Source organism: Thermobia domestica, chromosome 10 (genome assembly GCF_964235325.1).
Source record: "Thermobia domestica chromosome 10, izTheDome1.hap1.1, whole genome shotgun sequence".
Classification (NCBI taxonomy): Eukaryota; Metazoa; Arthropoda; class Insecta; order Zygentoma; family Lepismatidae; genus Thermobia; species Thermobia domestica.
The window spans coordinates 95166195-95183982 of NC_137463.1; the positions used below are offsets into that span (position 1 = coordinate 95166195).

Genomic DNA, 17788 nt, shown 5'->3' on the forward strand with positions numbered 1-17788 from the left:
ACTACTGCAGAGCTTAGGGGGGAGATAAATAGTACCCGTGAAGAACTGTCTACTCGTGTAGCAGAAACTTCAAGTAGGTTAGACGAGGTACAGGAAAATGCAACAAGCGTAGCCAGACAACTAGAGGAAAATTACTCTGATCTCACTGAAAGTATTCAACAGGTCTCGTCTCGTGTTGAACAGACCACGATCCAACTTAATAATCAGGTCAGGAGAGTGGAAGTGAGTTTCGCTTCCCAACTAGCCAGGCTCAGGGGGGAAATCGAGCAGGAAACGCCACTCGAGGAGATTCGTTCAGAGTGCAACGGTAGCATCCAGCAGATGCAAGATACCGTGCAGGATATATGCACTCAATTGGAGAAGAAGATGGAGGAGTGGAAGAACTCCATACAGAAGGAGACAAGTGGGGTGATTGAGGGGAGACTCGCAAACATCTCTGTCTCCGCCACCCAAGAACGTCCTACATCACCAAACAACACCTCGAGTCGCGACTTGCCCGGTTCTCAACCTGGGAACCTCGCTACTGCCCACGAGACAGACCCTGTTACGTCGACGTCTCGCCCATGTACCCATGAGACGAGACAAAATCTAGCAACTGCGTTAGGTCTCATACACAGAGATGTCACCCTCCCTGTGTATACAGGAAACGAGACGGAAACCGAGACCTATAATTTTCTTCAAGATCTCGACCGGTACTTCGAGGTCACTGGGGTACCGGATGAGATGAGACTTAGCTTCATCCCTCGAGCGGTCCGGAACACCTGTTACCAATGGTTCCAGGTGAACCGAAGCAAAATTAAAAGCTATGATGATTTCGTGTATGAATTTCGGAATTGCTATCTAAGCGAAGAGCGGTTGGCTAACTTAAGGGCAAATATTGTGACATCTCACTTTGACAGTAGAGTGCACAAATCCCCCGCAGAGTATCTGTTGGATTTGCTGCACAAAAACAGTATTTTGGAGCCCCGCATGTCAGATGCGACATTACTAAAGGTACTCCCACGGCACTTTCCCAATTGGCTATTTAGGGCAATAGTCTCGTCTCGCCCTAAATCCATAGCTGAACTGTTGAATTTGGTCCAAGAGCTGCAGTCGTCGATGACTAATCGCGACCAGTTCTACCAAACAAACCAGAGAAAAGGGGTCAACATGCTCCAGGTGAGCATAGAAAGTGAGGAAAATAACCCCTCTGGCCATAGCGGTAAGCACGTGGTTCGAAAGAAAAACAGAACACGAGAGAACCAGCGTCCTTATCAGAGACGGAGACAAAACAACACGAACCAAAACAACCACCAGCGCTCCCCGCCTCGAAACCAGAGCAGCGGAAGTGGGTCGTCTGGCTGGTCACGTGGGGGGAACTCCCACTCCACCCACAACAACGGTCGTGTAGCCCGCGGTAGGAGGGGCGGAATGCGCAGTACGGATGGACAACGAGGTAATTCCTCCCGTCGGGAAGACGAGGAAATACAACTTCTCGAACGTTATGACCGTGCGCCCCCTCCTCGCAGTCAAAATACAAACAATACCAGGAGTAATCAATCCTCATCTCCTTCTTCAAGGGAATGAGGATTGTCCGCATATGCTTGGAACAACGGTAGGATGGTCACGGAGAAAACGAGTACACCCGAGTTGTCAAAATTAAACTCCAAGTATGTGCGACATTTTGAAGATAACTTAGAAAATAAACATAATGAAGAAAACACTTGCGAAACCGCAGTGAAAGAAATTTTCGTAACTGAAGAAGAAAAAGAAGAAGAAAATTGTAATTTATGTTTAGCGATAAAATCAAAGAAGCATTTTAGTGAAGGCATGTTTGAAAATAAATTAACATTACTTAGTAGGAACGGAGAAAACATTGATCTAGATAGGGCAATCTATGAAGAGGCAAATGGCATATTTAAGAATTTGTTTGATTCTTGTAATGATGAATTACCTACCAATAACGTCATCTCACTGCCAGAGATAAAAGTGGTTTTGTTTGGAAAAGAGGTTAAGTGTTTATTGGACACAGGGGCAACTTGCTCTGCAATTTCGAAAGAAATTTGGGATACTGTCTCAAATAGCCACCCCCCACCCGCATTTTTGAGTGCGAAGAATATACGGGTTACGTCTGCTTTTGGAAGTAAATCAGCGACGATCATTGGCCAAACGCTGTTAGTCATTGAGATAAATGGGAAGGAATTTCATACCTTAGGCATTATAATTTCAGGTCTGAACAGATCTTTGATTTTAGGATCCAACTTCTTTACCGAATCTCGTGCCGTGTTAGACTATGACACCGGCCTTCTACATCTCAAACATCCTTATGATGTAGAAGTGCCGTTTAGATCAGTAGATTACGAGACTGAGGATCTAGTAGTTCGTTGTTTGGAGTTGAATGGAGAGTGCCAGAAACCATTTAGTATTATGGATGAAGTAGATAATTTTGAGTGTTATTTTTTCCCCGTCAGACGCAAGACGGAAGGCCATAAGGGTTAGTGCACAGAATGAGCCTAAGACCTGCAGAGAAAATGCAGCTCGTGCCCCAAACTTGGACGATGGAAGATTCCCAAGTGCCCAGGAAATCGCAGTTCACGTATTCCCACCAGAAGAGTGGATGAAAGTGAAAACACGCGCCTCCCATTCAGAGATAGAGGAGTTTGTTTCGAACTACTCAGATCTCTCAGCCTCCCAAAGAGAAAGTTTGAAAGCTGTGCTTCTCAAGCATCAAGCACTTTTTGATGTCAAGCCAGGTTGCATAGCTAACTACGTGCATGAGATTGTAGTAACGGACGAACGTCCAATCAAGACAAAATTATATCCTTACCCGAAGAGATTTAGAAATTTAGTATCTAATGAAATTTCGCGTTGGTTGGCCTGGGGGGTGATAAAGAAACAGCCTACGGCGTATATTAACCCTCTGGTAGTGACACCGAAGAGTGACGGACGTATTCGGGTCTGTATTGATGGTCGAGCTCTGGCCAAAATATCTGGGGATCTTTCTGACAGACCAATGCCACCCCTATCTGTTCTCCAGGACATTTGTGACAATTCGTGGTTTAGCTGTGTCGATGCGACTGAAATGTTCTTGCAAATTAAAGTAAAGGAAAGCGACCAGAAATACTTAGGATTCCTACATGAAGGCATTTCTTATGTCTTCCAGAAACTTCCGTTTGGGACAAAACAAAGCCTTGCTTCTTGCGTCAGAGCATTAGATATGCTGATTGGATCTGAAGCTAGAGAGTACTGCGGCGCTTATGTTGACGACCTGATTTTAGCCGACAGGACTTTAATGATCATATAGTACACCTCGACAGAGTGTTGGGTTTACTCACTGCGGGCGGCCTAAAAGTGCAATTTCGCAAGGAAAAGCCTAAACATACTTGGTTTCCATCTTTCGCAATCCGGTATCGGTAAAGATCCGGAGAAAGTGAAGTCGGTGTTGGACTTTAGAACACCCCGGAACGTAAAGGAACTGCGTTCCTTCATTGGCTACTGCCAGTACTATAGATGTTTTAGTATGAAACACTCGGAAGTTCTCCATCCGTTGTTCCACCTACCGAAGAAGAAGAAGAAGAAGAAGCAGAAATAGAGATGCAACAGGTCACACATTGATGCATCAAAACCCGGATGTGACACCTGTGTAAATAGTGTTAGTGTTAGTGTGTATTCAGTGAACTAGTGTATTAGTGTATGTATGGGAACTTATGTCATTCATGTTTATGTAAAGTTAGGGAATACTGAATTCTCTATATTTAGCTTTTGTGAATTGGTATTTCATTTATTATGTTTACTGTGTGTTTTACTTTGTTTTTTTTAACCTTAGATATTTTGTGTACTTATATTTTCAGGAACAAAAATGTGCCCTCTTTATGATCTACGTCCTGTACTAGAAAGTACAGCACCTAGAATCATAGGGGGGAAAATACTGTAGAAGGCCAATGTCCTTCTCCATCATCTGCATATCGAAATGCAGATGAGGGGCACATTTACATATCAATATGTAAATATATGATTTTGTGAGATAATTAATTGCTTAATATTTAGCATACTTATTGCATATTAATTAGATATTATGAGTAAAGATGTGAAAAACACCGAGCGTAGTACGGAAATATTAATACAATATTGTATAATATTGTATTTATTCAATTGTGTTTATTTCCTTTATAGGCTAGTTATATTGTATTTACGGGTTGCATCTAATTACCGAGTCATTGTATAATATATATCATAAATGGGGATGAAGGAAGAATTATATTAAAATCCTCTACGAAGGATTAATTAAAGAAGAAATAGGCAGATTCTATGGGAATCATGCATGGATTTTTGAACGCTGGAAGACAGAGCGAGCGCTGAGAGAAGTTTTTTTTCTTTCCCGACTTCTTGTCGCCTAGACTTCGATATGTGAGGTCCTCACAAACTCACCATGTAAAGAAATCACCAGAAGAGGAACTAAAATAAGACTCATTATACACAGGAAGTATCCTACAAACTTCCTTAGTGGAATCACACTGACTTGGTAACAGTGGGTAGAGACACACCACTTCTATTGTTTCAAAAGTCATAAAAATTTTAGCTTCTACATGTGAGTTTTTAGATTTCTATAGGTGTGAGTTTCTATGTAGCTAGCTCTAGCGTCTCTTCCGCCCCCCTCTTCACCCAGGACCGGTAAAGTCAGCGAGCGGACCTTTAGTTTTTTCCCAAGATGCAACACCAATTTACAATGTTTTACTCTATTTTGACTTATTTTCTATGTATAATATTAATATTAACGTATTACGCTCAAATCGTTCTTGGAAATACCGTACAAAATTCCTGTTTTATTTTATTAGCGTGATCCTTATTCGTACAAGACATTTGGATCTTGTAATTATCAAAAATAAAAATAAACAAAGATGTTTTCCTCTATCCCTCTCCATACAAACATGGTTGCCATTAGTAGCAGACAGCTTGAAGGACAGCCGCAGGAAATTGGGCTTACTTCTGCTTCTGGGAGAGATGACAGTTTCTGTATAGCTTAACAATGTATTGTATGAATATTGTTCTTTATTTCTGTGTATTTTAACATGTATTTTTCTATTCAATAAGTGTGTAATAAGTGAAGATAAACATATTGTTTAAAAACTCTCATAGACTTCTGCTGGGAGCAGAAGGTTCCAAATTCTCCGTCATTTACAAAGAGCAGCACCTGTCAAAGGGGTGAAGGGTTGAATTTGCAACCAGAAGCGGCTGAACTGGTGTTTCTGCAGAAAGGACCACCCAGAAGATAGCCAGAAGGCACAAAAACCTTTGTCAGAGACTCTAAAGGAGGCGAGTTTCGTCCTTTCCTGGTTTTGTGCGATAGATATACTTGTTTTCTGGGGAAAACAAGGGAGTTCGTTCTTGTATTCAGTGGTGATAACATGTAAAATATCGTCTCTTACATATCAGTGGCGGCTAACCCGGGAAGACGTGTGGACATAGTCCCCGTGGATATTCCCGTGACATACCAGAAACTCGTGTGTGTAGTGAATTTAACTTTTACATATCACTTTCGAGTGTACTAAGTATGTGTTAACCAGAGCACATATCTGCAGTGTTTGCGACTAAGACATACAACTAACTGCAAGTGATCATGGAACTTAACTATTGAAATCATTTGTAACTTTTATTTTTTTAAAGTGCTAACCGTCACGTATAGATAAGTGGATATCTTATTTAAAAACCCCACTAGTAAATATGGGGAAGCATTTTCATTTTAAGTATGTTATTGGAACAAGTAACGTGAAACATCTCTAGTAGAGATAGTTAAAAAGGCCTGTATCGTCTTTTAACACAGAGCCTTCCTTGGACTTTTGTACAAGGTTACCAGCATTTGTATTTGCTGGCATTCATGGACATATCATATGTCCGCGCCAAGAAACTTCATTATCCAGTCTTTTAACATTGTGAAGGACTCTTAACCTCCAGTGGTGGAATAGAAATGTGGAAGGACATAGTGACGTGGAACTAGAACTGTGTGCGTGTTTAACCGTCTGTTTCAACTACAGGAACTGTTCCACGAGAAACTATGCTAGTTAACCAGTTACATTTGTGTTTCGTCAATTAACTTGTTATTACAAGATAAAAAATTTTTGTGTAATATTGATAACTCCTCTCTGAGACAGTCAGAGACCATAAACTCATCAAAAATGAGGAGTTAAGAATCTGTATATATATTTTTTTAATTACAAAGGTCAACCAGACCTTATTTATCAAGTTTTTGTCCTCCCCTCTTTCAGTGTTATTTTCAATTTCGTAAAGAAGTGTTGTATATATATAAATATATATATATATATATATATATATATATATATATATATATATATATATATATATATAAATTGTGTATGTGGTATAGTAGTGCACAACCACAGGAAAAATAATGTGTGAGTGTATTGGAGTGAATATACCTCGACAGCTCCCATCTAAATGTGTCTTATATTGGAAATAAAACAACATCTCTATCCATAATTTGTGTTCAACTCAATTTTGCTGCAGGGTGAGTGTCTACTGCTAATGAGAATGTTTGTTTTTCAGGAGTATGATACAAGGAAGCATTTTCCCGTGTTTTTGGTATGTCTGACCGGCTCTCTGAATGGGGCCCAGAGAGAATATTAATGCCCAAGGAACCGTAATAACAGTCATGAGTATAGTGAGTTCAAAACAGGCTGCTACCTGTTAATTTAAAACGTATAGATTTTTTTTCTTTTAACCTTTTTGGTAATTCATAAACAACTCACTATAGTAGCATCTTGACCATGGCTGTTATGCAGATAACCCTGAGATCTGCTGTTCTCATTTACTAAAACTTTATGCTCTACCGACTTTAAACTTTGTGGCAGTGGCGGCTCTTGCAGGAGAGTACCATTATCTCCAAGAGGGAAGAAATGATTTCAGAAGTAAGTTATTTGCATTTTATGTAAATATCTCTGTTAATTTGAATATTCCCAGCCACTCCACTTTATTGATTTTTTTTTATTATTTGTGTTGGTGTTCTTAGGTAACAGTAGTTTCGGCTCTGGTTACCTGCACCTCACATGATTGTGATATGCAAATGCCGCTTTTTTTTGCCTGCTGATTGAAATAAATCTTGAATGGCTTAAAAACACGAACATCAAGCGGTTGCAGAACATGTGTTGTGTGAAGTGGCAACAACAACACTTCTATATCATATTTTTCTCACACGTCTATTACAGACAGAAATGTGTGTGAACAATGTCCATCCATAATTAAAATAACTTCGATGTTTGTGAAGATGTTCCACCCACACCATGAAAGCTTCCTTGTTCACCCATCCTGATCCTGTCATGCACACGCCGAATCCTGGTGGCATACCATCACGATATTCAACTTTCAGTACCTTGCCCTTGAAAATAACTAACGGTGGAATGTAAACAAATGTGGAATGTATGGGAGTTAAAAGTCACGAAACTCCCATAAGAAATGCATGGGGAATTTTTCATTGCGTCAAATTACCGCCAAATTCAAAAGCACTATTGACCTCTTCTAGTGCAATCGTTAGTGCATCGTTAGTGCTTGGGACGTCCAATCAACAGTGGGGGGACGTCAAGTCAACAGCGTCTTCCGTTAGTACCAATTTCTTCTGAGAGGTGGCACTACAATGTGCCCCACATCGACACAAAGAGTATTCTTTTAACGTCCAATCACATGGGGTTGTTTTTGACTGATCCGATTTCCCCCACCTATCCTATATAAAATGCTTCCAATTTGAAGAAATTTATTGGGATCATTTCTCTATCAACTATGGTACATGTATCGCCAGGATATTTTTCTGTGCATATCCATATATTTGTTTTATCTATCTACATACATACGATATATATATATATATATATATATATATATATATATATATATATATATATATATATATATATATATATATATATATATATATGTGTGTGTGTGTGTGTGTGTGTGTACGTACGTACTTTTAATATGCTAATTAATAATAAGTAATCTTAAATTCAGAATTTCTATTCATTAAGAAATTAAGTAATTACTATAATTTTAAACATGTAGTAGACAAACTATACTTTGGATTTTAAATACAAACATTAAACATATCCTTAACCGTAAAAATCTTACTAAATAACTCAATGGCCTATGAAAACCGGAAGTTTAATGTCGCGTAAATAAAGCCTCTAAATGACTTCTATTCTTACCCAGTTGGATCCAGTCGTGAGATTCATCTTAATAATGTCTTCCCATCTGGGCGTAGGCCTTCCTACTGGACGTTTTCCTATTGGATTTTCAGTTAAAACTTTGAAAGATTTCTTACTTTCTTCCACTCTCTCTACATGACGTGCCCCTCTGAGTATCCTAGATTTGATGACTCGAACAATGTTTGGTAGAGGGTATAAATTATGCAATTCCTCGTTATGAAGTTTCCGCCACAACATATTGCCCTTCTTTTGGGTCGGAATATTTGTCTCAGGATTTTATTCTCAAATACTTTCAGTCTACATTCTTACCTTAAAGTAAGTGGCCATGCTTCGCAACCATACAGAACAACAGGCATGATTATCGATTTATATAAGCTTCAAATTCCTCGACAGAATTTGCGACGACAAAAGCTTTTGAACTGAATAATAACACGAATTCCCTGCTTTCAGTTGACATTTAATTTCTTCGTTGATATGATTTTGATTCTAGATACTTGAAAGTATCCACTTTATCGAAAGTATTATTTGATACTTTGACGCATCCATAATTTGCAGTATTACGATCCCAGCGAACTTCCATGTATTTAGTTTTTTCTGCATTTACTAAACCTGCAAGCGTTTAAAAAGGCCTCTGAATTTATTTCTATGTTCTCCTATCACCTCCTATCAGATTTACATCATCAGGATACGCCATAACCCGGTGAATACCATTTAGCTCTAGGCTCTTATTGCTATCTTTGGTTTTCGTTATAGCATACTCCAGAATAAAGTTGAATAATAATGTCGACAACGCTCTCGTTGTTTCAGGCCATTCTCGACAAGGAAGCTCGTAGACAAGAATTTTCCTACTCGAACTTTACTTTGGAATTCATTTAAACATACCGTATCTAACTAGCTTTTTTCGATATTGCAAATTCTGAAAAAATGTTGTACAATGTTTCTTTCCTAAAATACTCGTAAGCCTTCCTAAAATCAATATGTAATTGATGTACCGGAGTATGGTATTCCTATTTCATTTCAAGTATTTGTTAAATGGTAGGTATCTTATCGATAGATGATTGATTTCTCTTAAATCCACACTGATAACCTCCAATAATTTCATCTGCGTATGGGACCAATCTTGCTAACAGAATGTTTGAGAGGATTTTATAGGATGTTCACACAAGAGAAATGCATCGAAAATTATTACAATCAGCTTTGTCGCCTTTCTTTTGAATTGGAACAATCATTCATTCTTTCCACTCTTGTGGTAATTCCTCCCTGTTCCAGATAAGGAGAAAAAGTTTGTGTATCTTGTTCCAAAATTTCCCAATCCAGTTAAAATTAACTCAGTCGGAATTCCATCTATACCAGGAGATTTGTGTTTCTTTAATTTCGTTATAGGGATGGTTCTTTTGTATGCATTTCCCTTTCCCCGCGAACATTAGTTTTTGGCTCCGTGTTAAGCAAATCGTCAAAGAAATTCAACGATAACCTCTCTCATTATCGCTGCTACCAGATAGTGATCAGTGTCACAGTCAGGTCCTCTGAATGACCGAACATCAATTATGCTAGACTGTCTTTTTCTATCTGCTAATACGTGATCAATTTGATTGTGTGTTCTTCCATCTGGCGGGGTCCATGTGTATTTATGGACATCGCGATGTGGGAATTTTGTGCTCTTCACGATAAGGTTTTGTATATTGCAAAGGACACGATTCCAAGGCCATTGTCATTACTTTCGTTATGCAAACTTTCTTTCCCTTTTGCATTGAAATCCCCTAATAGAATTTTCATATGGTATCGCGGTAGTTGGACAAATACTTGTTCTACTACTTCTTCGTAAATACTCTTTTATATCATCATCCTTATCTTCTGTTGGGGCATACACACTTAAAGCAATAATATCACACCACCAACCCTTAAGAGTAATAAAAGAAAGTCTATCATCAACAAATTCAACCCGTTTAATTGCTGGTCAAACGAATCGAAATTAAAATGCTATTTGTGCGGCCATATACAAAATAAAATTACAAAAGTTTACAATTATTACTAGAAATTAATGCTGTAACCTATTTCAACATTTTTAAAGGACATAGTTTCTAATGTATTGAAATTCCACTTCTTGTCGATAGTATGAAACGTAAATAGCTGTAAATTTTCATAACTGCTCTCCAAGTAGATTTGTATACAACCAAGGTAGTTTTGTGAAGTTTTAGTCCAAAAAGCCTCTTGAAAACAGTTCTTATTTGTAATGATCGTTTTTGGATGTTGCAAGCAGCTTTTTAAAAATTCAGCAGAGCGTAACAACAAAAGCTGCTCCTGTTATATTCAAACAAACAAAAAAGAAAAAAAAAAAGAGAGAGAGGCAAAGGTTTGGTATGGTGAGTATAGGGGGCGCCAAATTCTACTTCGTCCCGGGCGCTGAAATCTCTAGCTACGGCTCTGCTGGCTATTTTGTCATTTGTCAATCATTATATTTTATATAATAGATATTCTTATATATAGATCTTACAGAATTTTATTCTCTTCACATTCGTATCGTTTAAAGCTCTTTAAAGAATACCCAAAAAGCTGGATTAATTGATTAGATACGTGCTAGCGAAATCATTTGATATGAGTGGAAGGCAAATAAGTATGTGTAATTTTGAAGTTGAATTTTGCTGTTGTTCTGGGTGTAGTTCACGTGTTTATTTGCAATACTTGTACATTTAAACGATGAATTAATATATGATTGACCCTATATGCAGATGAAATTATTGGAGATTATCACTGCGTATTTAGACGAAATCGATCAACTAACGACCAAATATTTACCATTCGACAAATACTCGAAGAGAAGTGGGAATACAATACCCCGGCACATCAACTATTTATTGATTTTAGAAAGGCTTACGATTCGTTTAGGACAGAAGCATTGTACAACATTCTTACAGAATTTGGAATACCGAGAAAGCTAATTAGATTAATTAAGATATGTTTAAATGAATCCCAAAGTAAAGTCCGGGTAGGAAAAATTTTTATCCGCGATCTTTCACGTCGAGAATGGCCTGAAACAAGGAGATGCATTGTCGCCATTATTATTCAACTTTGTCCTGGAATACGCTATAAGGAAAATCAAAGATAGCAATCATGGTCTCGAGTTGAATGGGATTTACCAGATTATGGCATATGCTAATGATGTAAATTTAATAGAGGATGATAGGAGAACAACAGAAAGAAATGCAGAGGTCTTATTAAATGCTTGCAGGGACGTGGGTTTAGAAGTACATGCAGAGAAAACTAAATGCATGGAAGTTCGTCGGGATCGTAATACGGCAAATTATGTGTGCGATAAAATATCGAATAATACTTGTTAGAAAATGGATACATTCAAACGAAAATCATATTCACGAAGAAATTACATGTCGACTAAAGCAGGAAATTCGTGTTATTATTTAGTTCAAAATCTCTTGTCGTCGCGAATTCTGTCGAGGAATTTGAAGCTTAAAATATAAAAAAACGACAATCATGCCTGTTGTTCTGTATGGTTGCGAAACACGGTCGCTTACTCGGAAGGAAGAACATAGATTAAAAGTATTTGAGAACAAAACCCTGAGACGAATATTCGTACCCAAGAGAAACGGGAATGGGGAATGGCAGAAACTTCATAACGAGGAACTGTGTAATTTATAAGGTTTACCCAACGATGTTAGGGTCATCAAATCTAGGAGGCTCAATTGGGCAGGTCATGTAACCAGGATGGAAGAAAGCAGGAACGCTTTCAAAATCTTAACTGGAAGACCAACCGGAAAACGACCATTAGAAGACCTAGGCGCAGATGAAAGGACAAGATGGATCTCTCAGAAATAGGAATACAAAGTAGAAACTGGATCCAATTGGCTAAGGACAGAAGTCAGTGGAGAGCTTTTGTGAACGCGGTATTGAACTTCCAGGTTCCATAGACCATAGAGTTAGTTAGTTAATATATATCGCACCGACCCTCAACCTATGGTTCGCGATTCACCAGTAAGTAATGAGTAAACTAAAAGCCTACGAAATTTCGTATCAGACTGAACTACTTCATATAGTTTAACAATTACTAAAGGTGTAAGAAACAGATATTCTGAAATTTCAGATAAAGCGTTAAGTATACATGTCACTCTTTATTATGTGATTAGGTGAAACAAAATTATGTTCTTGGATTCAAGTGAAAACGAACTTAGTATATATATGGGAACCAATGTTTGGAGGCCAAAGGGGGCCCGACCCTTTGCAAAGTTTGCTAGGACTCCTCATAATCTAAATATATATTTGTTTTGATCTTTGCTTGAATATATGACGAACACCCGAAGCCCCCACCTCACTCAGTTATAGAAAGTTATACCGTTAGTCTTAGATTGTGAATGGTTGAGAAATCCTGATATTTCAGGTTATTGTGAAATTAATGAAGGATTTTGAACCATGAGTCCAAACTGCCATAAGTTGCTAGAAGCTGGGAAGAATTAGATGAACAAAATATCATATTCAGCGCAAGTCTGTCTACTATAGAATCCCAGTAATATAAAACTTCGTTGTGCTGGGCTGATAAAGTCCTTGAAGGCGTCATGATCACTGTCTTGGTTGTTGAAGACGTGACTTCAGAAGAACACCTCCAGACTTTGGAAAAGGAATCCAGTGGGCAAGGTCTGACGAGTGGTGGATAGGGCATTGTTCCCCTTCACATCACATGTAACTTTTGCAGTGCTGTTTGGTTATTCATATCACTGTCGTATACGTTGATTAGTCTTTTGCTGTTGGCCAATGGTTGACATAGACATTGTAGTTTTTGGTACATTTCGTCAGTTTCCTAAATCATTGAATTCGCCTGGATTGAGTAAGTTGTTGTGGGTTAGTGCAGCCACGAAGCACTTCATAATCACTATACTTCTTCGAATGCAACATCGACGCTAGAAACATTTTAGGAACAGAAGCGCGATTCAGCAGCTGATAGAATGTCAGTTGCCAAACAAAATTAAGTTTTCCTTGGATGTATATCTATGTGAAACAGATCGCTTTTATATCGTGGGAGCAGGATTAGAGCAAAATTCAAAACTCTTATTTATTTGGTGCTCATTCAGTTTATGCACCTTTTCTAGTTTCTCCAACTGGTTAAATGATTACCGCTGAGTTCCTTTGTAACTTCTTGTGTCATTTTCTACGAATCTGCTTCGAAATCACCTTCAATTCATAGTCACCAACAACTGAACGAGGCCCGTCACTTTCCTTATCTTCCAAGCATAAGATTTCACCAAAGAACTTCCGGAACAACTGTTAAAAAAACTAAAATAAAAAAACTAAACACAAAAGATGCACATACTTGAATTATGCCTATATCTTTATTCTTAATCTGTGCCTTTATCTATAACACAGTTCTCTATACCAATCTTACTCCACAATTACAATAATCTTGGTATACACAATCAATCTTTATCTTCAATCAATCTTCCATCTAAATCTTCATAATCCCTACCATTATAAGCTAGCTTCCATTATATTCTAACTTTATTTGCATATGCTATCTCTCTTAACTACAGAACAGTCTATGCCAGGAGTGAAAGTGAGGAGGAACGCAGGGGGACGTCGTCCGCTCACCTTCAAAAATATGTACGGCGTCCCCCCAGTTTCCTAAAAAATTACAATGAGCAAAAATAGGCAGGGGGACGGCGTGACGTCATGCCGCTACCTATCGTCCCGCTATCTTTTCCAATTCACTTTTACCCCTGGTCTATGTCATATTTGTAAGCACTACGTTCCCCGTTCCCATATCTTAACAACGACTCGTTGTTTAGACTGTCTTAATTTACCCCGCGCATTCATTAATATGTCGAACTGTTTGGGTTCCCTTGCAGACGAGTTTAAATACGTTAAAGTAATTTTAAACGAAAGCACGAGATACTTCCTATTAATACAGACTATGACAGGTAGTGTACAGAACCTAAGCTTTCTAATGGTACTAACAAGATATCTAGATATGTTTTATAGCTATACCAGTGGCGGATCTAGCCTGGGCCTGTTTTCTGAGTGACAAAAATAATTTTAGCTATTATTTAAATATTTTTGAAAGTTTATATAAACTCATGATCGCCATACCTGTCATAGTCTGGGTTCTGGTTGGTCTCCCTGTTCTCACCTTCTAGATCCGCCACTGGTTGTGTCAAAGTGAAAGTATCCGAACATTAAATTTGTTCAAGTCAACTCAGTAGGAAACGGCAATATCCTATTAATTATGCAGTTCTCATCAGAAAATTAAGTTCTTGAAACCTCAAGGAAAATAGTCACTTTGTTGTGCGTCACGCGAGTCATCGTGGATTGCTGTGTGCTGACAGCCGCTGAATATTCCATTCCGACTATCCAAAGACAAATTGAATCAATAATTAGACAACATTCCGTGCACTTTGGTGGTATTTTGTTTCTTTCATCGTTGGTGGAAGCATGCTTGTGAGGAGTTAAATTAGGTGCTTTGTATATACAATGAATAGAACAAAATACTCAAAAAGTGCACGAATCATTCTCTAATTATTGATTCAATTTATCTTTGGGCAAAGTTTGGGTATTAATATCTTGAAGCTGATTCAATTATTGTGAATATTGTCACTCCATATAAACACAATGGAAAGATAAGGTTTGTTATTTGATGGCGGCTAGCCTTTATACTTCTTAGAACTTGTGAATTAGGAAATATACGTGAATATACTAGCTTACGCTAAAGATTTACAGTTGGAGAATAGATTTTGGGACATCAAATCACTGTTATAACGACTTAATATATAATGGATATGTTGTTTGATTAGTAGTTTAGCGTCTTGTTCAGCACCGAAGCTATATGAGACGCGGACCCACTGCTTAACATGGAATCCAAACCACATGAACTATCACCGGGAATTGAACACGGTCTCCCGTGCCAAAGGCGCGACGCTAACTATATAACCACACTAACAAATTTCTTCATTTGTATTCAAGTATAGTGTGCTATGTGTGTGTCTTCTTGTCTCAATACATATAATTGTCGTGTTTTGAGCATGGGTGGATTTAGGGGTTGTCTGCTGTGGGGGCGGATCTTACGGGGGTTTGATATAGGACCTACCCCTACATTCGAGTTGGTTCCGGGAGATTTCCCGCAGGAAATTGTAAATATTAAAACTCGGTTTTTGTTCATTTTCGTGTATAATTCTCTATAATACTACATACAGTAGAGCGTCGATTATCCGAACGTCGGTCAACCGAACGACCGCTTAACCGAACTGTGTACTCGCTCGCACCTGTTACTCTCCCACCCTACCGTCCATCATCCCCCTCACTCCCAAACCAAGTTTCCCACAGTAGTCGCCGCACTGAGCCACCGCTGGCGGAACATTGCTTCTAATGGGGCCTTCATAAGGCGCTGCTGACCGGCCAAGCCGCCAGTCGCTGTGTTTCAACAATCAGCACACTTCTTTTTATGAATAAATTTACCGTACAGTACTTCTTTTTGGCAAATGAACATGTACAGTTCGATTATCCGAACAAACCAGTTTTCCGAACACCCATGTCCCCCTATTACTTCGGATAACCGACGCTCAACTGTAATATAATATTTTTTATTTTTTTTTCAGGAAGTTATTGGCTATGGATTAAAGTCTCTTCATGCCCCTCCTCCCGTAACTAAAGAGAAGCTGTCCATTGATTTTCAGTCATTATGTAAATAGAAATGCAATCTTTTAGGCAACATACCCTCACTGTATTTCAGCGTTTAGGTAAGCGGTATGTCGAGTCAAAATCGTAATGAAACATACCGCCTCTGCTTTTTTTCCACTTCGAACACTGGATGTGATAATTAAGAGATATACAATGGCCCTGTAAAAATACCTTAACGAAATGTTTATTCCTTAACAGGACACAAGAGGATAAATATACATCTTTAATGTACTTACCGGCACGTTCGTAATTTCTTGCAGTCGTGAAGTGGCCTTGACACCTTCTTTGTTTCTTGCTAAAATGTAAATATTTTCGATGTCCGGACATGACCTTAGGAGCTTCTCTACAAGAACTTTCCCCATGAAACCTGTGGCGCCAGTTACAAGGACGTTCGTTCCACGGAAGAACTCCGGAATTGTCACATTGCGCTTTGCTGACGAATCCATATTCAATATTCTGTGGAGAGGGTAAAAAAAAAAAAAAAAAAAAAAAAAAAAAAAAAAAAAAATATTCTATATTCAATAAAACATATTAAATATTTATAAACCGTAAAGATTACCAAAAATGTGCGAGAAATTGGATGAAAATGCACCGAAATGCATTAAAAGTTGAATATATTAGGTTATTATTATTATTTTTCTTAAATATATATCCAAACTGGGTTTTTACTTGACACCCTACGTTTATGTTATTTATACTAACGTAGAGGACTTGATGACAACCGTACAACAGTATGTTGTATATTTTTTACTTGTAAATTATTATTTACTTGTAAATTTGGGCCATTATGCATTTTAAATAGGTACTAGGCTGAATCGGCTATTAGAAGAAGAGAAAGAAAAAGAAATAATATAGTTATAAGGTTAATATATAAAAAGATTATTCAAATGTTTTTATGTAATCACAAATCTCTATGTCTTCGTCATGACAACAAAAATAAATAGAATTAATGAGTTAAGTATGTAGACATCTTGGAAAAGTGTGTATAAATAAAATGTACACTTCTCTTATATATTTATTAAACTAAGTGTGCAAAAAGATAAACTGATGTATTTTAATGGCTCAATATTAATGTGATTAAGAACCAGTATCGTTATAACCGAAGCTGGGATTACGCACAACCAGAGGCCAATATGGTAAAATTGAGTCTACCACGGCGCTCTACGCACGAGTTCAAATGTATCCAAGACAATGGAATTGAGTAGAGACCTGCACGGGCCGAATTTTTCGGCCCGAGCCCAATCCAGCCCGAATGTACCCAGGCCCGGCCCAGCCCGAGTCCAAAAAGTTTTGGAGATTAGCGGCCCGAGCCCAGCCCGGCCCGATAAGTTTTTAAAAATTCTTGGCCCAAGCCCGGCCCGGACCCGACAAATTTTAAAAGTTTCATTTTTGTAACATTTTTCACGGGCACACTTCTTTAACGTTTGCATTTATTCTAATTATCGTTTAAAGAATTGCAATTAATCGGCCCCAGCCCGGCCCGACCTGAAGAGAAATCAGTGTCGGCCCGCCCAAGCCCGGCCCGTGCAGCTCTCTAAATTACAGCTTCGTTCATAAAAGGCTGAACTCTCAATTTTATATCAGAGGCGGGGATAAATGTGGATCTGGAAAGGTATGGGACGGATGACGTCACGCTGCCCCCCGTGCCTATTTTTGACCATAGTATATTTAGGAACTGGAGGGGCGCCATTGATATTTTTTTGGAAGTGGGAGAACGGCACACTTCCTCGTTCCACTCACTTTTACCCTCGATTAGAGGAACTCTATCGATAGTAGGGTTGCAGCAAACAGGGACATACACTCTTCGTTATTATGAAATCTTTGCAAAGAATGGTGACACTTTTGTCGAAGGATACATCGGCAATAATTAAAATGTTATCGCTACAAAAGCTGAAAGCCCACCTATTATGCTAATTCTTCTTTAC

At 38.4% G+C, this 17788-nt stretch overlaps 1 protein-coding gene across 4 annotated transcripts in view; it reads right to left on the bottom strand.

The window, feature by feature from the left end:
- The window catches only part of LOC145662577 (putative fatty acyl-CoA reductase CG5065), a 216849-nt gene that overhangs the window by 70055 nt on the left and 129006 nt on the right, over window positions 1–17788 (bottom strand). For all 4 annotated transcript variants that reach the window (XM_081728276.1, XM_081728273.1, XM_081728272.1 and 1 more), the window contains one exon: window positions 16100–16319. In XM_081728276.1, coding sequence (XP_081584402.1) covers window positions 16100–16309 — 210 coding nt within the window. In that variant the 5' untranslated portion in view covers window positions 16310–16319. The remainder of the gene's footprint in view (window positions 1–16099; window positions 16320–17788) is intronic.